A 22,213-nucleotide genomic window follows, 5' to 3' on the forward strand; every position below is an offset into this window, starting at 1 on the left:
CTTTCAGCAGGGTCGCGAGGACCAGAGATGGAGACAGGGGCCTTGAGGAGGCCCCCCCCCCCGGCAGGCCGTCGGTGGGGACTGGGGGGGCCGGGGGGAGGGGCAGGTGAAAGGCAAACCTCAACTCCAGCAAGCGGGAACTACAAAGGCAAATGGCGATGGTGAGCGGCGGATGGCTGTGCGGCTTGCGGTCCTCTGGGGGTCGTCACTGGGGTCAGGGGGCGGGCCCGGGCCGGCCGGCTGGGGGGGGAGCTGGGGTGCGGTGCGGGCGCCCCGCCCTCCCCCTCCACGCGGCCCGCCTCCGGCCGGCCGGCCGGCTCCGCTGAGCTATTTTGAAAGTGACCCTGGGCTGGGCGGCGGCGGCGGCGGGCGGAACCATGACAGAAGATGACCGAGGCGGCGCTGGTGGAGGGCCAGGTCAAGCTGAGGGACGGCAAGAAGGTCGGGGCGCGGCGCGGGCGCGGGGCGGGGGGCGTGGGGCGGCCGCTCACGCTGTCCTTGTCCCCGCAGTGGAAGAGTAGGTGGCTGGTGCTGCGTAAGCCGTCTCCGGTGGCAGGTGAGCGGCTGTGGGCGGGTGCGGGGCGTGGGGCGTGGGGCACGGGGCGTGGGGCACAGGGTGTGAGGCGCGGGGTGCTGGGCACAGCAGCTCACCCCGCGGGCCCCGGGCAGAGTCAGCGCCGCGGCGCCAGCTCGGCCGCCCGAAATAGCCGGTGTGGCCAGGCCGCTGAAACCCTGCCCCGGCGGTAATCGGAGAGGTGGGGGGACCTGGGGACCCGGAGACCGGGAACCAGGAGCCCACCCGGGGCGGGCAGGGATGACAGGCCCCAGTGACAGGTGCAGCCCATCCTTCCCAGGGGAGCAGCCCGGCTAGGGTTGGGGGGCTGCCGTCCTGGGCACCCAGGGAGCCAGCAGGGAGCAGGATCCCCAAGCGCTATGCTGCTGGGCTCTGCCTCGGCTGGTTCCGGGTGGGAAGAGCGTCTTGCGCCCATGTGTGTGTGTGTGTGTGTGTGTGTGTGTGTGTGTGTGCACACGTGGTTGGACTGCTACCTGGTATGGGGAGCAAGCCTCTGGGAAGGGGCAAGACCCCCCCCCAGCCCCCAGCCAGCGACCTCAGCATGGAGGAGGGTGGCGGGGCCAGGCACTCTGGCAGCTCCAGCTGGGCCGGGCGCAATTGCCCCAGGGCCGACAGCCCTCTCTGCAGCTGCTTAGGGGACAGGTGCCCTGGAGCCCGCCCAGGCGCGGGGGGTCCGAGGAGGGCCACGCCCGGAGGCCCCACACGTGAGGATGGCCAGGGTGGCTTCCGGGACATCCGGGCATCTGTCAGCGCCGAGGGAGGGTGTGGACAGAGTCTGTGGCCGGCCGCTTCTGGTGGGGCTCAGCCTCCTTCCCCTGGGCCCCTGGCCCCGCAGGCTGGCAATCCCAGGCTGAGGCCGGGCTGCCCGACAGGGGCCTGTTGTAGGAGCTCCAGATACCTGTGACAGGGAGACTGGGCACTGGGGAGGAGCCAGGGGCTCCCAGCAGGCAGGTGGGGAGGGGAGAGGGGCTGCCGGGAGGCACCTTGGAGGCCAGGGAGGGCCAGGTTCTTGGCTGTGGCCAGCCACACGGCTGAGGTGGCTGGGTGGGCGTGGCCGAGCCTCCAGAGAGGCCAGGGGACCCAGGAAGGAGCCCGGGGCAGGTGCGTTGGGATGGGCGCGTTGGGATGAGCGTCTGGGATGTGGGCTCTGGGTCGCGTGCTCCCCGTGGTAGTGCAGAGCACGGGGGTGGGGACTGGCGGGGACGGGGGCCATGCCTGCTCCTGCTCCGTCTCCTTGTCCTGGGTTTAGCTAGCAGAAGAAAGATTTATTTTTGACGTCAGAGGCACGTTTGGAAGGTTCGGCCCTCGGTGGCACACCACAGCCACTGAGCCAGAGCAGCGTAGAACAGCGCAGCCCCTGGCCCAGCCGCAGCCCCCCAGACCGGCCTGTGGGTGTGTGGGTCCTCATCCACTCTGCCCAGGGGTTTAGGGTGTTTGTTAGTGGGACTGTGCCCCTTGCATCTTAGCGTGTATTGGCTGGAGGCTCAAATCTGGGTTCCCTGCTCTGTACTGGGGTCTCTGACAGAGGGATGGTTTGGGTTCTGTCCTGGTGGGGGGGGGTTCATTGAGACCCAATTCCTGTCTCAGCACTGTTAGGTTTTTAAAAAGAGGTATCTGAGTAAGAATAGCAGCACGCACGTGGTATTCAGGTAAGGGGTAGGTTTATTCAGTAGACCTGCTGGGACCAGGCAAGGTTGGCACTCCACGTGGCTGGGAAAGGCCTGGGAAAGAGAGAGAGAAGGGAAAGAGAGAGAGGAAAGAGCTAGAGCAGATAGAGCTAGAAAAGAACAGTGAGGGAGCAGAGAGCTAGAAACAAACAGAGAGAGAGCTAGAAACGAACAGAGAGAGAGAGCCTGGGCCTGGGCTAGGCCTTATCTAGGGTATGGGCGGGGAAAGGTGTGGCCACATCAGGTTAAGATGTGACCTCAGTGGATGCAGATGTGACCTCTTCCAGGTGTCCCAGTTGCCTAGGTAATGCAGGTACTGGGTGGAGACTTTGCTGCGAGGAGGGTGGAGTCTGCTAGCCATCCAGGAGCGGACCTTACAAGCACCTCCCTTTCTCGCTGCTGGTGTGAGGCTCAGGATGGGGGTGTCTGGCACCCAGGCCGGGCGTCGGGGTGGTTACGGAGCCACGGGACGGCTTCCTGGCGCTCGGCTCAGAGGCCCTGCTCACTGCATCCACGTGGGAGGAAAATCTCAGGAAGAACCCCAGTCCTGCAGATGGCAGCACCTCTGGGATCAGTATAGATCTGGAGGCCGAAGGCCAGAGGCCCAATGGCCGGGGCCCAGATGGCCACACAGGAAGAGGGAGCCTGGAAGCTCCTGTCCCAAGAGCCCCATTCCAGAGGCAGAGCCCAGCTGCCTTCCCGAGAGGGGCCCCGACTTTAGCAGCTCTGCTCCACTGCGGGGGGCCGGGTGACATCTCAGCCCTGGCCGGGGAGGGGATGGAGCCGTAGCTGGTCTCTCTCTGTGCAGAGCCCACAGGGCAGGGCCAGGCCCCAGGGGCCAGGCTTCCTGCAGCCCCCATGTTGGGACAGGGGCTGCGAGTCGGGCTCCGAAGTTTGGCTCCGCGCTGACACTGCCTCGTTGGGCATCTCTGTGCCACCTGCTCACAGCTGTCAGCGGGGCTGGGGGGAGGGGGGAGATGAGCGGCCGCCGGCCCCGCCCAGCCCCGGCCTGCGTGCTGAGCCCCCTTGGGTTTTTGGGAAGGCCTCCCTGCTTGTGTTGGGCAGTGCGATGTCAGGAACTCAGTGAACACAAATGCTTCCTCCCTGGCAGGTGGCAATCAGGTCTGGAAGCACATATTTCTGTCTCTGAATTCCCTGGGTCCTCGTGTGTCCTGAGTCCCTGTGTGTCCTGGGTCCCCGTGTGTCCTGGGTCTCTGCGTGTCCTGGGTCCCTGTGTGTCTGGGTCCCTGCGTGTCCTGGGACTGTATGTGTCCTGGGTCCCTGCGTGTCCTGGGACTGTATGTGTCCTGGGTCCCTGTGTCCTGGGACTGTATGTGTCCTGGGTCCCTGTGTGTCCTGGGACTGTATGTGTCCTGGGACTGTATGTGTCCTGGGTCCCCGTGTGTCCTGGGTCCCTGTCTGGGTCCCTGCGTGTCCTGGTTGCCTCTGTCTGGCCAGTGTCTCGGCCGCTGTCCAGCCTCCTCAGATGGCCCTGCAGATCCTGTGGGCTCCGGTCTGCAGCTCTGGAGGGAGGGCTGAGCCTCAAGGTCGCTGTGACCTCAGGCTGGATCCCTAGGCAGATGGGCCTCCCTCCTCATGCTGGGTGGGTGTGGACTCCCCTCCTCCCCTCTAGCCTCTTCTCGCGGGCCTTGGCCTCCCAGCTCCGTCTCCCATCTTCCCTGAGCAGCCACAACGCTGCCTCTCCTGGGCCCAGCCTGGCTATGAAGGCTTCAGGAGCTCCAGCTCCGTCGTGTTATTTTTACATCTCCACGCGTCTGCCCTCGCGCCCGCCTGCATCTACTCCGTGTGAGGTGGGTGTCTCAGCCTCACTGCCCGTGGAAGGCCCCTGGCCCAGCCGGCCCTCAGAACTCTCCCCACGCGCCCTTGTACCCTCATGTCACCCCCATGCAACCTGGCGACACAGCTGGGACAGATGAAGTCATCAGAGCTGGAGGCCCGAGCCTTCTTCCCCCTCACTCCGGCCGCCTGGGCCGGCTGGGTCCCTGGCCTGGGCAGCCCTGTGGTCACCAGGCCTAGATGCAGCGGGATGGCTTTCTGCACTTAATGCCCCCTCGAGCTCCCTGGCCCCGTGCCCGCCGTGTAGCCAGAGGCCCTTCCTCCTTCCCTCTGCCCAGCTTGGCCTTGGGGGCCCTAAGCAGGCCCAAAGGCCCGGCCTCGGGACCTTCGCATGCATGCGCAGTCTTCATGGGGCTACTGGGCTGGGCCCCTCGGGGTTCTGTGGGTTGTCTCCTCCTGCAGGACTGCCCCCCGCAGGAGGGCCACCCTCTGTCACTGCTGTTGGCTGCTGGAGTGTAGGTGTGTCCCCTCCTCACCAATCATCAGCCGTGTGGGCGGGGCCTGGGGACGCAGTTGCTTATGGAGTGGCTGGTGTTCTCGGAGAAGCTGAGCACTAGGCCAAGAGCCCTGCAGGGAGCGCTGGGTCTCGGGGAGGGGAGCCCAGGGCGCGAGAGCGGCTGGCCGTGTGACGCATGGCGGGCCCGGGGCTGCTGACTTGCTCCCCGTTTCTCTGTACCCCCTTGCTGCTCTGGCCGTCCCCTCACCGGTGCCCTTAGAGCAGGAGGGAAGTTGCAGGGTGAGGAGGGGCCCTGGGTGCTGGGTGACTCCCTCCGCCCTGCTTCCTTTGGAGAACGGGACGGGGATGGGACAGCGGCCCAGCTGGTCTGTCCCAGGCCTGGCGAGGCTGCAGCTCGCCACACAGCTCTCAGCCACTGAGCCCCGCCAGGCCGCCGTGCGCCTGGGGCCAGCTCTGCCAGCACCTCACCTTTCTCAAAGAGCGGCAGAGGCCCCAATAGGCAGAAGACGAGCCTGGTGGACGGATGGGGCTTGAACCTAGGGCATTCATCCTGGGCTGGGGACCCCCCGCACCCCAAGGGGGCTTAGTGGCTGTGGGAATGAGTGCGGGGTGAGTGTGTGTCCCTGCGTGCGCACTGCACATGCACATGCGGCTGTAGGCCTTTTGCAGGAGTGGACTGTGCCAGTGTGTGTGTTGTCATGTGCAGAGGAGTGTATATGAGTGAGCGAGCAAATGAGAGACAGACAGACAGATGGACAGAGAGGGACGGCTGTGCCCTGGAGACAGGCTGCTGCAGTCCTGCAGGCCCTTGCCTGGCACCCTCAGGCGTGTGGTGCCCAGGGATGTGGCAGCCTCGCTGCTCCCCGACTCTGAGCATCACAACAACGCGAGGAAAGGTTGGTCTCAGTCACGGCCATGGAACCGCTATGGGCTTGTGGTGGGGTCCATGGGAGGCGGGGCGGGCGGTGGTGGGGCTGGGGGCTGGGCGGAAGATCACTGCTCACCTCCTGGAGGTCAGGAGGTAGGGGAGGAGGAAAGGGGCAGGAGGAGGCCTAGGCCCCAGGCAGACCCAGGACGAGGCCACGCTCCCCCTTCCCAGTCAGCCCCTAGGACCCCGCACACACGAGAATCTCGGAGCCATTTTATGTCCAAGCAACATGGTCCTGCTGTCTCTAGTTCTGATCCGCCAGCAGCTCGGGCCTGTCCTGTCCTGTCCCCCAGCTCTGGGCCTGTCCTGTCCTGTCCCCCAGCTCTGGGCTTGTCCTGTCCCGTCCCCCAGCTCTGGACCTGTCCTGTCCCCCAGCTCTGGGGCCTGTCCTGTCTCCTCACTCTGGGTCCCTGCCAGCACCCACAGGCAGGTGTGGGAGCAGTACTGACACACCCACACAAGGACCCCCCCCCTCCTCACCCAGGCCCAGGCTGGTGGATGGGCGCCTGCTGGGGACAGGATGGGACATGTCAGCCGCTGGGGCAGGTGCAGGAGCCCCTCCCCCAGCCCAACCCCATCCTGTCCCAGATGTGTGTTTGGGGAACGTTCTCAAAAGACCCCTGTCCATGCTGCCTGTTCAATTTTCTCCCTCTGGGCCAGCTTCTGCCCAACTTTCATCTGTGTGAGCCTCTTCTGGGCCGCGCTGGGGGGACTGGGCGCGGGGCTGAGCCGGGCACAGGGCTTTCTGCCGCTCAGGCCTGCTGCTTTCTCAAACTGGGACTACCTTTACTGTTTTCCTTTCTGGTTATAAGCGTGTAGACGCTGCAGGTACAAATAGGAGGTGGAAAGCTGGTTTCTGTACCTTGTTTTATTGGCACACGGCCGTGCATCCTGGCACACACGGTCTCGGGATGCCAGGGTGGTTTTGGGTTGTGGAGACAGAGTGGGCGGCCCCAGGGCCCGGAGCCAGTGCAGCCAGAGGCCACGGCCTCGCCGCATCCCTTCCCTTGCCCGGCTTTCTCCTCCATCTTCCTCCCCTGCGTGAGACCCGGGCTTACTCCATGGAGCTTTGTGTGGATTTGGGGTCATTGCACATGAAGTCTGTGTAGGTTTTTGCATTAGGTCCCCAGATCTACACCCTCCTCAGAGACGGGCATCCTGAGCCCTGGTCCTGAGCTGGCCCGGGGTGGGGGTGGAGGGCCTGGAGGGGGAGGGGCAGCAACATGGCTTCCCTAGTCCCACCTCGTCTCTTCTGCAGGAGTGAGTAGGCGGGAACACATTTGGGGTCCAGGTTTGCGCTGACCAAGCTGCACCCCTAGGGTGACACGCTCACCGAGAGCTCCGGGAGCAAACAGGCAGTGTGACAGGTGTCATGGGAGACTCTGGTCCTGAAACAGGAACCTGGGGCGGGGCCAGAGGTGCGCGGGGGGGGGGGGGGTCCAGGGGCTGGGACACAGGAGGTGGCCAGCGTGGGGTGCTGGAAGCACGAGGCTTGGGACCAGGATCTAGCGACCCCTCGACCTCACCTTCCTGGCTGGAAGCCTAAAAACCAAGCCACCAGGTGTGACCTGGGTCGCGGCGGCGGCAGGTAGCTGGCATGGGCCAGGTGGGGGCCGAGCAGAGCCGGGCTGCCCTGGAGGCTCTGCACCCGCTCTCCTGAGCCGTGGGCCGTGGCCGAGGGCAAGGCGGAGGCAGCCCACGGGTGGGATGAGGCAAGGGCTCGGGATCCGCTCCCGCTCAGGGCTTCTCTTCTCCACCGGTGTGCGCAGACTGCCTGCTGATGCTGGCCTACAAGGACAAGTCGGAAAGGGCCAAGGGCCTCCGGGAGCGCAGCAGCCTGACCTTGGAGGACATCTGCGGCCTGGAGCCCGGCCTGCCCTATGAGGGCCTGGCCCATACGCTGGCCATCGTCTGCCTGTCCCAGGCCGTCATGCTGGGCTTTGACAGCCGCGAGGCCCTCTGGGCCTGGGACGCCCGCATCCGCTATGCGCTGGGTGAGGGTGAGTGGCCCCGGAGGGCTCTGGGGATGTCTGAGCGTGGGGCCCCGGAGGGGTCTGGGGGTGTCTAAGTGTGGGGTCTCAGAGGGCTCTGGGGGGTGTCTAAGTGTGGGGCCCCAGAGGGGTCTGGGGGGTGTCTAAGTGTGGGGTCTCAGAGGGGCCTGGGGGGTGTCTAAGTGTGGGGTCTCAGAGGGGTCTGGGGGGTGTCTAAGTGTGGGGTCTTGGAGGGGTCTGGGGGGTGTCTGCGTGTGGGGTCTCTGAGAGGTCTGGGGGGTGTCTGCGTGTGGGGTCTCAGAAGGGTCTGGGGGTGTCTGCGTGTGGGGTCTCTGAGAGGTCTGGGGGGTGTCTAAGTGTGAGGTCCCAGAGGGCTCTGGGGGTGTCTGCGTGTGGGGCCCCAGAGGGGTCTGGGGGGTGTCTAAGTGTGGGGTCTCAGAGGGCTCTGGGGGGTGTCTAAGTGTGGGGTCTCAGAGGGCTCTGGGGGGTGTCTAAGTGTGAGGTCTCAGAGGGGTCTGGGGGGTGTCTTAAGTGTGAGGTCTCAGAGGGGTCTGGGGGTGTCTGAGTGTGAGATCTCAGAAGGGTCTGGGGGGGTCTGAGTGTGGGGTCTCAGAGGGGTCTGGGGGGTGTCTAAGTGTGGGGTCTCTGAGGGGTCTGGGGGGTGTCTGCGTGTGGGGTCTCAGAGGGGTCTGGGGGGTGTCTGCGTGTGGGGTCTCAGAGGGGTCTGGGGGGGTCTGAGCGTGGGGCCCTGCCCATGGGCCCCAGAGCCCACCGCAGCAGGTGAGACCCCAGGAATGGCGCAGACACAGGCAGCAAGTGGACACTCAGAGGGCAGCAGGCTTTAGCCTGGGCTCCAGGCCCGGGTGGGGAGGTGTGGGCGGGGCTGCAGCGAGGGAGGATGGCCCAGCCCCCTTCCCGTGAAAGGGACTCACCAACTGCTGGGCAGGAGTAATCCCGGGGGAGCACACCGTGCCACAGCTCAGCCCAGGTCACACATCTGCACCCCACCCTTTTCTGAGCCCTGCGGCCAAAACCGCCAGGTCAGGATGTGTGTGGAGGAGGGTGTCCAGCAGTGTGTGTGTGATATCCAGCAGTGTGTGTGTGAGAAGGGTGCCCAGCAGTGTGTGTGTGTGTGTGATGTCCAGCAGTGTGTGTGTGTGAGGAGGGTGCCCAGCAGTGTGTGTGTGAGGAGGGTGCCCAGCAGTGTGTGTGTGTGTGTGTGATGTCCAGCAGTGTGTGTGTGAGGGTGTCCAGCCGTTGTCATTCGGGTCCCTTTGCCTATTCCTAAAGCAGTTCCTGGAAGCAGGTGTTGAGGAGGGGACCCGGGGCAGCCCTGCCCTGTGACGGTGACGCCCGCTGTGTTGCTGTGGTGCTCACCGTGGAGGCCGCCCTGGCGCTGCCCCTGCCCGGTGACGCCCCGTCCTGTCCGCCCTCAGTGCACAGGTTCCACGTGACGGTGGCCCCCGGCACGAAGCTGGAGAGTGGGCCGGCCACCCTGCACCTGTGCAACGACACGCTGGTCCTGGCCAGGGCCGTGCCCCCGGCCGTCTCGGGGCACTGGAAGCTGCCCGACCTCCGGCGCTACGGGGCCGTGCCACATGGGTTCATCTTTGAAGGCGGGACCAGATGTGGGTACTGTAAGTACACGGGGCCGGGCCCCGACCCGTGTGCACCCGAGCGAGCGCGCCCCGACCCGTGTGCCCCCGAGCGAGCGCGCCCCGACCCGTGTGCACCCGAGCGAGCGCGCCCCGACCCGTGTGCCCCCGAGCGAGCGCGCCCCGCGCGGGCCGGCTCTGCGGGCCTCAGGACCCTTGGGCGGCTGTGTCATTCGGGGTGCAGCCTGGGCCCAGCACCCTGCTCTTCCTTGGTGTCTGGTGGGGGTGCCTGTAGCCTCGGGAACAGGGCCTCCACACGAGCCATGGGCCTGGAGCCCCTGGAAGAGTAACGCAAGCCCAGGGGGCCCTGCCGCGGGTACCACACGGAGAGCAACGCGTTCGCGGACGGGGGCTCCTCCAGGGACCTCTCGGGCACCCAAGGTGCAGGTGGAGCGGGGGCGGGGCGGGGCGGAGCGGGTGCCGGGCAGAGGGCTGGGCCGCCCGAGCCCTACAGCGGGGGGTCAGGGCAGGACCGCAGCAAGCGGATGAGCAAGCAGGGCCAGTTGACGGCTGGGAGAGGCGCGGTGGCCCGTGTCGGGAGGACCGCGAGACCCTTTGCGTGGAGCCTGCGTGTCCCAGCCCCATGAGCTGCTCTCTGCGTGGCTGTGGACACGGGCGTGGACTGTGCTTCCGCAGGTGGTCTCCATGCTGTCTTGTTCAGAGAGCAGGGCCAGGGGGCAGGGCCTGGAGCGTACACGTATGCACACTAGCGCACACTTGCTCCTGGGCTGGCTTCGGTTGTCACCTGACCTTGGGTGGAGGTGTGAGTGGCGGTCTCGGGGGGTGGGGGGGGAGGCTAGGACCCCGCCTGTCGGTGTGGGAGTGAGTGGAGGCTCGGGCCTCGCCTGATGCACGCAGGCACGGGCCGTGCTGCCCACCGGCCACTTGAGGACCACATCCAGAAAGGGCCAAGGGTGGGCAAGCCCAGTGGGGCTTCCTGCCCCGCTGCCTGCACTGGGTTCTGGAGCCCATGCGTCACACGCATGCAGTCACACCTGCCGGAGACCTGTGAAGGTGTTGAGCAAACAGATTTCCAGCTTTTTCTGCTTATGGGGTGCTGAGGAATGGAACCCAGGGCCTCCTGCATGTGAGGCAAACACTCTACCATGGAGCCACCTTCCCAGCCCTTGTGCACATATCTTTTAAAAGGCCACCATTCAGCTGTGACTGTTTTAGAATTTGGGGCCAATCCGTGTCCTGGCCACGTGTAGTCAGGAAGACAGGGCCGTGGGGTCACAGGGAGCCCCGAGGATCTGGGTACTTGCCATCGCTGTGACCCGGCAAGAAGGCAGAGACTGCGTTTTGGAAAGCCTGTCTGAACATGCTTGGCATCAGGGGCCCTGTGTGGTGGGGAGGGGCGTTTCTCATGGCCGGGCACAGGTGCCGGGGCAGGAGCGCGGTGCAGCTCGGGATGCAGAGGAAGCCGAGCGTTAAGGATGGACAAAAAGTTCTGGACCGATTTACGGAGTCCTCACCTCTTGTTCCCCACCTCTGCCCCCCTCCTGAAAGGGGTCCCACGCATGCCGGGGCCTAGCCACAGATTCTCCTGTCCCCTGTCCCCCGACACTGGGCCAGAGAGGCATGACATTTGTGAACTACGACTGCTCGCCCAGGCTTGGAGGCTTCTCAAGCCGGGAATGGGTTCAGCTGTCTGTACCCGACCCTCTGGGCTGGGCCATCCGTCCACCTCCTGGAGCCCTCGCTGCTGGGGTCTGTGTGGCACCGCCTCCCTCTGTACCACCCAGCGGTGCCTGGCTGCCAGGCGAGTCTGAGGCCATCACCGGCTGGGAGGCCTGGGCTGGCTATCGCCCAGGGCAGGGCAGCCCGGGCTGCGCAGCAGGCCCGTCCAGGGCAGCCCAGGCTGCACAGCAGGCCCGTCCACAGGCCTCTCCGTGCCTCTGTTCTGCAGATGGTGCTAGGTGAGCTCAGTGTCCACACCTCGTCTACACGGCTGCTGACAGGGCTATCCCCCCGCCCCGACATCGAGCGGTCCGTGTCCGCTGCTCTGTGGCTTCTGCCCTGAGCCCACCCACACGGGCACAGAGGCCAGCCTCCTGTCTCTTCTCGAGGAACAGAAGGCTTTCTCGGGCAAAGTGGGCAGCAAGCCGGGTCCGTGGCACAGGACACCGCCAGCTGTCAGCGGCCACCACTGCGCTTCCGAGGGGGCTGGCTGGCGGCAAGCTGCTTGCTGTGGGCAGAAGAGTGGCCAGGGACGGGCCTTGTCCCCCAGGTGACGCTGGACAACCTGTCTGCAGGCTCTGGTCAGTGTCTCGCTCTGCCATCCTCCTGTGTGTCCCCATTATGGGATGCGGGGAGGAATCGTTTGCGAATGAAGCCCTGGGCTGGGTCCTGGCCTAGCACATGGGGGGCAAAGGCCTCAGCCCTGCCTCCCTGGCCAGAGCCTCAGGCTGCTCCTATTGCCAGTTTAGCAACTTCCTGTGTTCAGAAGTGCCCCCGCCTACTGGTCTCCGGGCGAGAGGGCCAGGCCCCCGGCACAGCCGTGGTGGCCCTGCGCGCGGCTAGGCGTGGGCCAGGGTGACCGAGGGGCTCTCACTGATCCTTGCCACGCTGGAACCAGTAGGGAGCATCTGACTCTGCTCAGGAAGGGGCCGGGGCCTGCGGGGCCTTTGGAAAGCTGAGTGGCATGTGTCACCGTGATGGACAGGACAGCTTCTGGCCTCCAGCTGAGGAGGCAGCTGACGCTCCGCTCCGCGTCCTCACAGCCTTTCTTGCTCCTGTCCTCCTTTCTCCATGTTCTCAGTGGCTGCCTAACACTCCCAAACTCAGCTCTGCTGTTTGCAGCCCTGGGGACCAGGAACAACCCATCTCTACCCTCCAGGGGGTGGCCAGCCACTGGGCAGTGGCACTTGGGGTGGGTGGGAGCAGAGGCCAGGGCATCAAGGCTGGCCCATGTTCTTCCATCAGGGGCTTTCTTGTCCAGTACAGTGGCCTGGTGGACTTTTTTTTTGGCATGGTAGCTGACCTGGAAGAGGTCAGCCTTGACCTGGAAGAGGTTCAGGGAAAGCCGTAGGCTGACCTGGGAAGAGGAGGACCCAGCCTCTGGATGGGCGGCCCTCACTGACGGGGAGTGGGGGGAGTACAGCCACCCCGGGCTGGTGGCCAGGGAGGACACCATAAAAGTCTGGGTCTTGAAAGGCTGGTGGACGTCTGCAGGCCAAGGGGTGTGCGGGGTGGGGGGGAGGGCCGGGCCCTCCAGGAGCAGGCACATGGGGCCCCGCCTGCGCGCACAGGCCGGGCCCAGGCGAGCGCATCTTTTGGGGAGCGTGACACTCCGCAGACGCCCCGGTGGAATGCGGAGCCGGCTCCACTCCCTTCGGTAATGTGGTTTTTTATAGTCGGGGGACTGGTTGTCCCCTGGCCTCTGCCAGCTGTCTGTAAGCTCGGGATTAGAGGCCTGGCCTTTCGTGAGGGCTGGGGCCAGACGGGCTACGCCTTCACCAAGTGGCACGGAGCAGAGACGCAGCAATGAGCCGCCCGTGTGGGCTGGCCAGCAGATGATGCCCGCAGGCCCTCTGCCTCAGGTCCTGGACGCTGTCCTTGTCCCCTCACCCCGCCTGCTGCGCCCACCCCGCAGGGCCTTTCAGAGCCAGGGAGCCTCCTGAGCATCCAGCTAGCTTCTGGTCCGTAGCAGCCCCCTGCCCCGAGTGAACCAGCAGCTGTGTGATGCCAGGCAGGACCACATGGGCTCAGGGATGGGCTTGGGTGTACTGATGGACTCTGCAACTGTAGACTGCAGCTGGCCCTGTCTGGGCCTCAGTGTCCTCCTCTCCGAGGCTGTTGGGTCACCCTGCGTGGGGGCATTCCATGAATGAAGCTGCACCAGCCCCAGGGCTCGGTCCTCCCCTGAGGGCCCTGGGGCGGCCGCTCGGGGGCCTTCACTCCTGCCGTCGGGCTGGGGTGGCCGCTCAGACAGCGTTGCTGTGTCGGGGATGGCTGAGGCCCTGTCCAGGCCCAGCCCACGTCCAGGGAGGCAGAGGTGACTGGAAGGCAGAGTCCTGAGTCCTGCTGTCTCCAGGAGTTACCCGCACAGCCCCTGTGTGCGTTTCTTTGGGCAACGGGCAGAAGCTGGGAGGAGGGCAGGATTCCTGTGCGGGGACACTATGCCCAGTGGCTGTCCCCAGAGGCTCTGCACGCCTGGCCTCTCCATTCACTCGGCCAGCGAGGGATTTCATTCACCCTTGGCTGGGGCTCGGGCCCAGCGGGAGGCCCGCGGGCGCCTGGCGGCACGTGGCTGGGTGCCTTCCGTGCTGACTCACGGCCCTGGGCTTCTCCCGTGGCAGTGAGCACCCGCCGCGCCCTCTGCCCGCGTGGCCCCGGCTGGTGGCGAGCAGGTCCTTGCCTGGCTGAGTGGTGGCAGGGTGGAGCTGGTGTCCGGATGCACCGCTCTCAGGGCTCCAGGAGGAGAGCGCGGTTACCGTGGGGAGGACGGTGGGCTCCGGGTGGCTGCTCGTCCGTGCCACCCCGGCCACGTATTGGACAAACGCCCCTAGATAACTTTCCCGGTGGCCAGAGGTCACCTAATGGGACCGGGGCCGGTGTTTGCCACTCCCGGCAGCCGCGCTCCTGGAGGCTGCCCCCACCTTACCAGAACCCCCGTTCCCACGCTGGGACCCACGGACCCCTGCCACTCCCCCCCCGTTCCCACGCTGGGACCCACGGACCCCTGCCACTCCCCCCCCCGTTCCCAGGACCCCTGCCACTCCCCCCCGTTCCCACGCTGGGACCCACGGACCCCTGCCACTCCCCCCCCGTTCCCACACTGGGACCCACGGACCCCTGCCACTCCCCCCCCGTTCCCACGCTGGGACCCACGGACCCCTGCCACTCCCCCCCCCGTTCCCAGGACCCCTGCCACTCCCCCCCGTTCCCACGCTGGGACCCACGGACCCCTGCCACTCCCCCCCCGTTCCCACACTGGGACCCACGGACCCCCTGCCAGACCCCCGTTCTCACACTGGGGCCCACGGACCCCTGCCACTCCCCCCCCGTTCCCACGCTGGGACCCATGGACCCCTGCCACTCCCCCCCCCGTTCCCAGGACCCCTGCCACTCCCCCCCCGTTCCCACACTGGGACCCACGGACCCCCTGCCAGACCCCCGTTCTCACACTGGGGCCCACGGACCCCTGCCACTCCCCCCCGTTCCCACACTGGGACCCACGGACCCGGCCCCCCCTCCCCTGGGTGGGTCTAGGCGCTGATGCCCTGGCTGTGCTCTCCCCGCAGGGGCTGGCGTTTTCTTCCTGTGCTCCGCCGAGGGGGAGCAGATCAGCTTCCTGTTTGACTGCATCGTGCGAGGCATCTCCCCGACCAAGGGCCCCTTCGGGCTGCGGCCGGTGCTCCCAGGTACCAGCTGCCCGGCTGCCGAGGCGGCTGCCCGCTTTTGCGTAGAGCCTTGGGCAGAGTCTGGGCAGCATGCCGCTGGGTAGCTGGGCTCCCCGAGGGACCTTCAGCGACGTCAGACCCAGCATCTCCCCCATGGGGACACGGAGCCCCCAGGGTGGGTGGTGACGCCACGGCTGCTGCGGCTGGGTGGTAAGACCCCTGACCCAGATCCCTGAGACAGGCCGGGCGCCTCCCCTTGCTCACCGGTGTGGACAGCAGGCTTGCTTGTGGCCAGGGGTCTGGGCATGCAGCTGCTTTGTGTAGGTGTGTAAGGTCTCAGGATCACTGGGGGGGGTCCCCCGGACCCCTCTGAGCCTCCTGCCTGTCCTCCCCATGTGGTCAGGGCACCCTGCTTCACGAACCTGGAGGGTATGCAGTGGGACCTAAGGAGTCCACAAGGCCCAGAGGCACTGGGGGGCACCAAGCAGGACTGGGCCGGGCCTGGTGTGGAGGGTCCCCAGGGGGTGGGGACAATGCTCATCCTGTGATCCGAGGGCAGCCCCACAGGAGTGGCCGTAGCGCGTGAGGGTTTGTCTCCTCCCATGCACACCCCGGCCTGGGGGGCCTGGATGACAGAGTGTGGGGCCGGTCCTGTGGTGGGACCATGGCCGGTGTGTCCACTGCTAGGAAGGACAAAGCCACTGTGCTGGCCCAGTCGGCTCGCCCTCTGCTGGCGACCCAGCAGCGTCCCCTGCTGGCCACCCGGCAGTGGCTGCTAACGTGCTTGTGATGGGCTGGAGGATTGTGTTTTTTTTCTGAGATGGGAACTCAAATTCTGACTCGTGTGTTTATGGGCCGGTGCTCCGCCCACTGTGCCGTGCCTCCAGTCCCAGTATGAAGGACTTGGAGACCCGTGGGGGCACGGGCACGGGCACGGGCAGGCCCCCAGGGAGAGGCAGCCTCAGAGTTTCTTGGCCCTTCCTTTCTGGAACCCATGGCTGAAACTGGGGTGCACGCTGGCCGGGCTGGCCGGGCCCCCTCCCTGACCCTTGTCTCTGCACAGACCCCGGCCCTGGGGGGCCCTCGGCGTTGGAGGAGCGCGGGGCCCAGGAGGCCCAGGAGGCCCTGGAAGCTCTGGAGCTGGAGAAGCGGCTCAGCCTCCTTTCCCACGCGGGCCGGCCGGGCGGCGGAGGTAGGGCAGCGGGCCCAGCCCGGGCCCAGCCCGGCCACAGCTGTCTCCTCTCGGCCCTCCTCGCAGCGCAGCCGGGGCTTAGGCAGGGACCTGTCTGTGTCCGAGACCAAGTCTTCTCCCATACTGTTAGCTCCTCCCTCCCCTCCCTCCTCCTTTTCCCTTCCTTTTTCCTCCCACCTTTTCTTTCTTCCCTTGTTTTTCCTTCCTCCCTCCCTCTACATCCACTCATTCCTTCATCCTCCCTCCTGCTCACTCATTCATGCACTCCATTCCCTACAAACCTTTGTTGAATGCAGGCTGGGGGGTCTGTCCCCTGGGGGCCTGTGCCCTGGGTCTGTCCCCTGGGGGCCTGTCCTGGGAGGACATGGCCCCCCCCACCATCCTGGTCCTGGTGGTAGACACACAGAGGCTCAAGCTAGCAGTGAGTTTCCTCTTGGGGATCTCACATCTGGCTTCCATTTGGGAGTCCTCGCAGGCACGTGGGGAGCTGAGAGGTGGGGTGGGTGGACCTGGGCCCCTAGCTAACTGTGTTCCTGTCCGAGGAGTGGCGAGAGAAGGGGTGTCCATGCATGGATGTGCTGGGCGATGCCCTGGGGCTGGGAGGGGGCCGGGCTCGCTCAGGCACTGGCTGGGGGAGGCAGGGACCTGGGCTGAAGGCAGAGGGTGTGAACCCCGAGCCAGGCCTGAGGTCCTGGGCAGAGGGGCTGCACGGAGAGAAAGGCCGGGTTGCTGCTGTGGGAAGGACTCAAGGGCAGAGGTAGGGCGGGTGCAAGGTCCACGGAGAGGCCAGAGCCGGGACCGGGACAGTGGCCAAGGGGGAGGGAGACGCCAGAGGCCCAGGCCCAGGCCGGAGCTTGCCTGGGGCGCTGTCCTGAGCGGGTGGGGGGTGGGGGGTACTGGGTTTACTGTCCAAGCTCCAAGTACAGGGGACCGGGAGGGGGGGATGCCATCTTGGCCCCAGCGCCTTGCTCTTGTCTCAGGGGAGGACCGCAGCCTGTCCAGCTCCTCCTCCGAGGCCAGCCACTCAGACATCAGCGCCAGCAGCAGGCTCACCGCGTGGCCAGAGCAGTCCTCACCCTCAGCCAGCGCATCGCGGGAGGGGCCGGGGCTCACGGCCGCCCAGGGCCCGGGCGAGGCCACGCCGGGCACCTCCAGGCCGCCCCCCAAGCCGCTCCGGCCACGGCAGCTGCAGGAGGTCGGCCGCCAGAGCTCCTCGGACAGCGGCATCGCCACGGGCAGCCACTCCTCCTACTCCGGCAGCTTCTCCTCCTACGCGGGCAGCAGCCTGGACGTGTGGCAGGCCGCGGAGGAGTTCGGCTCGCTGCTCAGCCTGCCACAGGCGGCCGGGGCCCGGGAGCACACGCTGTGCGCCTGCCCGCCGGGCGCGGCCGGGTACCAAGCGCCCAGCTCGCTGCGCCCTCACTACGACACACCCCGCAGCCTGCGCCAGGCCCCGCGGGACACCAGCCCGGCCTTCCAGGACGCCCCTGACCGCGGCGCGGACCCCACCGTGTGTCCCTCAGGCTGGCCGGGCGCGAGGCAGCAGGGACAGACGACAGAGGGCCCGGGAGGCGAGGCCCCGCTGCCCAGCCCAGCCCCCGGAGAGCCCTGGGAAGCGGGCGGCCCCCACGCCCGGCCACCGCCAACAGCTTTCTTTGCGGCGTGTCCAGTCTGTGGAGGACTCCAGGTAAAGCCCCCTCCCTGAGCCCGCACACGGGCCCCGCGCTGAGAGGAGCCCGGGCCTGCCTTCCACACGGGAAAGGCGGGGCGCTGGCCTCTCAGAGGGGTGTGCCGTGCTGTTTCTGGAAGCCGCTGGACCTGTGGAGAAGGCCTGGGGGCAGTAACAATCCCTAGCTGTCCCCTGGGAGTTTATGGCCACCAAGGGCAGGGGCCAGAGCCCCCAGGCTCAGCTCCCCTGGGCTTTTCCTTGCCCTGAGGATGGGGTGCAGGGGGCGCAGGTGTAGGCCGTGGCTGTCAGTTCATGCTAAGGCCTGGAGGCCCCTGGGGGGCTGGGTTGAGGTCCATTGCCCACTTCCTGAATGACCCATTCCCCCTGCCATTCCTGGTCACCTCTGAGTGCACACACACTTCCCACGAAGACCCCAAACCCAGCTCCACCTCTCCCCGCTTCCCCCCTGCCCCAGCCCACAGCCCCGACACCACCTCCGCCCGCCCTGGCCCGCAGACGTGTGCCGCCCAACCTCGCGCATTTGCTCCCACGGCACTCAGGGAGAAACTGACGCTCAGGAGGTTCCATGACTTGCAGGGTCTGTGTCTCGAGACTCTGACCCCCCTGTGTCTGCACATCAGCTTTTCCCTGGGTCCTGTGGGCTGTGGGCTGGGCAGGGGTCCAGGCTGGTAAGGCCAGCCTCCGGGAAGCGTCCACACCAAAGCTCCGGACACAGCCTCCTGCGTTCTTCTGCTGGGGCCAGCTGGAGGACGTGGGGGTCCCCAAGCCCTGATCCTAGGTCACCCCAGCTCAGTCCTTCCTGGTCCCTGAGGCGTGGCTGTGCCCACTCCGACTGAGCTCCCCAGGGGGCTCCTCTGGTCACCTGTGCAGTGCCCTGCCCCGCGGCCAGCTCGCCTGCAGAGACCGCGCTGAACCGGCATTGTTGGCTGTTGTCGCTGCCCTTCACCTTCTAAAACCTGACCTTGTTTGTAACACATTCTTAGGCAGGAAATAAAGTTTTCTTTTCTTATCGTCTTGTCCTTTTGCATTTGGCAAAGCTCTGGAAACTCGTCCCCGCTGCTGGGCCTCCCTGTGAAGCCTGTGCCTGTGCCTGCCCGCCCAGCCCGCGTGCCACTGCCTGAGCCCAGGAGTGAGGCGTGCGGAGGACAGGCAGCTCCGGACAGCCCCGCCGCTGGGAGCCGCGTGTGTGCAGGGCATGCGGGCACGGGCACGGAGCACGGGCCGCGGTGTGTGCGTGTTCCTGTGATTCGCTGGCCGCGGGATTGAAGCCTTTAGGGGACCCTCGGGTTTGGGCCTGGGGCACCCGTGTCCAGGCTAGGGTGGGCACTCTTGTGGCTCGGACCTGTTCTGTTCTCCCCGGAGGCCCAGCCCCAGGGCCCAGACAGCCCTGCCCGCTGCCCTGCTGGGAATGGGCGCCTGGGCTACTGCAGTTCTGTCCCCTGGGGAAGGACAGGGCTTGGGGGTTGCTCTTGGCCACACCCACCGCCCGCTGGCTGGGAGGCCCTGCAAGTCATCACGCCTCTCTGAGCCTCAGTTTCCTCTTCTGTCGATGGGAGCCGTCTCCACCACTGGCGCTACATGGAGGGTCTGATGCGGTACCTGTGTCCCACAGCTGCAGGCCAACGGGAGGGACTGGGGGCCTCTGTCCACCTTCCCACCAGAGGAAGGGCTGCAGCTCCGGGCGCGGGGGTCTGGGGGCGGCCTGCGGGCCCTGGCCTCAGCCTGGCACGGCCCTCCCCACCATACCCACTCTCACCTCCCATGAGACACAGGCCCACCCCCTGAGACAGGCAGAGGGCACCGGGGGGAGGCGAGAGGGGGAGAGGATGGGCAAGGCTGGAGCCAGGTTGTAGGGACCCTGGTCTCAGCCCTCACTGGCCTGGCCTGGATAGAGGAGCTGGACCAGGGTGGGGTGGGGGAGGACTGGACAAGGTGGAGACATGCTCACTCCAAGGAGAGTGGAGTGGCCTTTTCCTGGGCACCATTTGCACGGGAGAGCCTCAGCCCTGGCTGTCCCGAGGGCGCCCACCGTCTCCCGGCAGCGGCCCAGGCCCCGAACACGCAGCGCGTGTGGTCCAGCCTGGTTCGGGCCCCAAGGATGGGCTTGCTTCATCCTGCGGTACACCCCTGCGCCCCAGCAGAACCTGGGCGTGTGGTGTGGGGCCCGTATCATCCTGGAGGCTGCCATTCAAGGCCCACGGCCTCGTGCCTGTGGCTAGGCCCACTATGGACATCTGTCCTCAAGTACGGCCTGGACCGGTGTTGCATGCAAATCCCCTTCCAGCTCCCTCCACCCCGTGAGGGATTGCGGCCAGGCCGCTGCCTCCCTGGTGCTGGGGCTCCTCACCTGCCAAAGGGGGGGCCTTTCTGGGGGGCTTGGGGTACCAGCAGCCCTCGCTGGCTCACCTGACGGTGACCGCCTTGCCGTGGGCCCCCTCCTGCCCTGCCCTGTCTGCACCCTGCACACCTGAGAGGCTGTGTGCCTCATCTGGGCCAGGCCGGCTGGCGGCCAGAGACTTAGAGCGTGGGCCAGGGCCCCGAGGCCACAGAGCACTGAATTCTAAAATAGACTACAGGCACCATGAGGAGGGGTGAGGTTTGGGGGGGCGGGGCCCTAGGTTTCCCACGGGCTCAGAGTTCTTGTCCAGTGTCCAAGGCCTCCAGCGCTCTTGGCTGCGGTGCAGAGCCGCTGTGCTGTCTGGCGATAGCAGGCTGGAGGGCTGGGAACAAAGGGTCCACAAGACACCGAGTGGGTGCCAGGGCCGGCCTCCCCTGCTGCGGGCCCAGGCCTCCCAGACCTGGGCCAGGAGGGCAGAATGTAGGGGATGCTGGGCAGGCACTGACCCTGTTCTCTTTGATTTAGGGAGCCGCTGCCTCACCCCAGGGACTCCCCATGCCGAGTCCAGGTAGGATCCTGGCCCTGGGACCCTGCGCCCATCGTAGGGTGGGGGGAGTGGGGGTCAGGTGTGTGCAGCTTGAAGGTCAGATCCTGCCGGGCAAGGGCAGTGGGCAGCAGATGCGAGTGGCGGGGGGGGGGGGGGTGAGCAGGGAGAGGCGGGGCAGGAAGGGATTGGGTGGGGCTAACACAGCACCTCTCACCGCCTGAAAGGACACAGGAACTCAGGGCCCTAGCTCCACAGGAAGCAGGGCACAGAGCAGCCCCTTCCCCTTCAACACCCCCACCCTGCCTTGGCCCTGGACCATTTACACCCCCCCCCCCCGTGGAGATCTGCCCGAAGGGGCTGGGGTCTTTGCACTGTCCAGGCTTTGATGAAGCCCCCCTGCCCACGGCTGTACAGAGCCGGGGGGGCACCTCCCCCTGGCCTGCGGCTCCCTCGGCCCTGCGGCCTGGAGCGTGCTTAGCCCGTGTCAAGTGGGCAGCGGGCGCCTGGTAATGCGCTGTCACCTCAGAGCTGTCTTTGGAGTAGGCGGAAGCGATCGTAGCTCAAGCGCCTCCGGGCGGCCAGTGGTCAGCGGCACAGGAGCTGGGTGCCCGTCTGTGCCGCCTGCCCATGAGAGTCCCGCGGCCTCCCACGACAGAGGAGCAGAGGATGCCCTTGGCAGCCCCTCCCCCGGGGCCGGGGACAGAGCCGTGAGCGGGCACCGGAGAAGCCTTTCTGCGGGCCTGGGGCGAGGAGCCGGTCCATGCAGGCAGCCCACGGACAAGGAAGGCGTTACACACATGGAGGGTGGGGGCTTTGGCCAAGGGAGGGGTGGGTGAGCTGAGGAGGGATGGCCAGGACACAGCAGGGGTCAGAGGACAGGCCGGCCGGCCCTGGGGCTTGTGCTGGGCCAAAGCTGGACGTGGGTCCAGGAAAATGGAGAACGGGGGAGCTGCAAGGCTGGGTGAGGTGGGGGAGGGAGAGGGGGCGGGCAGTTCTCGGCGGAGCGACCCCCCCCAGGCCCACAGGGGCTCAGAGCCCCTCCCTCCCACAGATTCCCCGGCCCCCACAGCTGACAGCCCAGGGCCCGAGAGAGCACGCAGGGAGCCGGGCACCTACGTGAACCTCCCGGCCAGCCCCGCCTCCCGGCAGCAGCTGCACTACATGGGACTGGAGCTCCCGGCTGCCGGCCCCGGCGTGCGAGGTACGTTCCGCAGGGACCTCATGCACGGCTTTGGGGCCTGGACCAGGGCACATCCTCCCAGCCTGGCCCAGCCTCATGCAGGCCCCTTAGGCGGCAGGCCCAGATGTCCATTTCTGACTGGTGCCAAGGGAGGTGTGTGTGGGTAGCTGGGGCTCTGCTCACCCCGGCCTTGGCCTTCCTGCAGGGGCCGGTGCCTCCCGGTACGCCCAGATTGACATTGTGGCCACGGAGACGGCGCACCGCGTGGGGGCCCGGCACGCGCGGACGCGGGAGGAGCGGCTGTCTGAACTGGCGCAGCGGGGGAAGGCAGCCCTGCCGTGAGGCCCCGGCGCAGGACGGAACCGGCCCGCCGCAGGGGCGCGTGCCGCGGCTCCCGTGGCCCGGGGAGAGCAGGCGGAAGGCTGTGCGCCCACACCGGCTCAACCCACCGCACGGGCGCCCAGGGCTGAGCCTGCTTTGGCTTGGACAAGATCCTCTTGAGGCCAGGCAACTCCTGCCACCCAACACAGCATCTCCGAGCATGCGCAGCAAGCAGCTGCTCCCCTGTGCTGCAGGTGACCAGACCACAGCCCTGTCCTGGCAGGAACGTCTCCGGGCCCCGGGAGGCACGGTACCCGTGGCAGAAGGACCTGTGCCCCCACCAGCCTGCCTGCCAGCGGCCCCCACTGCCGTGCTCGGCTGGGCCGCGCCACTCTGGTAGTGCCAACCCTGGCCACAGTGCCCAGCAGCTGGGACAGGCCGGGGCCGGACTTAGCTGACTGCTGCCGCTCC

General features: G+C 66.8%; 1 protein-coding gene across 3 annotated transcripts; it reads left to right on the plus strand.

Annotated features, from left to right (window-relative positions):
• Positions 1–366: 366 nt before the first annotated feature.
• Dok7 (docking protein 7) lies at positions 367–22,213 on the plus strand. Of its 3 annotated transcripts, XM_070021766.1 has the most exons (9): positions 367–441; positions 511–556; positions 7,253–7,483; positions 8,911–9,111; positions 14,376–14,495; positions 15,538–15,666; positions 16,647–17,353; positions 21,223–21,442; positions 21,627–22,213. In XM_070021766.1, the coding sequence occupies exons 1-9, from the start codon at positions 388–390 to the stop codon at positions 21,761–21,763; spliced, it is 1,845 nt and encodes a 614-aa protein (XP_069877867.1). In that variant the 5' UTR covers positions 367–387; the 3' UTR covers positions 21,764–22,213. The 3 variants fall into 3 exon arrangements, with proteins under 3 accessions (XP_069877867.1, XP_069877865.1, XP_069877866.1); XM_070021764.1 differs by lacking the exons at positions 21,223–21,442; positions 21,627–22,213 and having other exon boundaries at positions 7,253–7,477; positions 16,647–18,352; XM_070021765.1 differs by lacking the exons at positions 367–441; positions 511–556; positions 21,223–21,442; positions 21,627–22,213 and adding an exon at positions 3,991–4,052 and having other exon boundaries at positions 16,647–18,352.

This window comes from Dipodomys merriami, unplaced genomic scaffold (genome assembly GCF_024711535.1).
Source record: "Dipodomys merriami isolate MVZ:Mamm:240054 unplaced genomic scaffold, mDipMer1.0.p SCAF_143, whole genome shotgun sequence".
Taxonomy (NCBI): domain Eukaryota; kingdom Metazoa; phylum Chordata; class Mammalia; order Rodentia; family Heteromyidae; genus Dipodomys; species Dipodomys merriami.

Coding starts and splice junctions, on each gene's coding strand:
- Dok7 (XM_070021766.1), top strand. CDS start 388: ATGACCGAGGCGGCGCTGGTGGAGGGCCAGGTCAAGCTGAGGGACGGC. Junction 14,496..15,537: donor GCTGCGGCCGGTGCTCCCAG/GTACCAGCTGCC, acceptor GTCTCTGCACAG/ACCCCGGCCCTGGGGGGCCC. Junction 17,354..21,222: donor CAGTCTGTGGAGGACTCCAG/GTAAAGCCCCCT, acceptor GGGGAGGGAGAG/GGGGCGGGCAGTTCTCGGCG.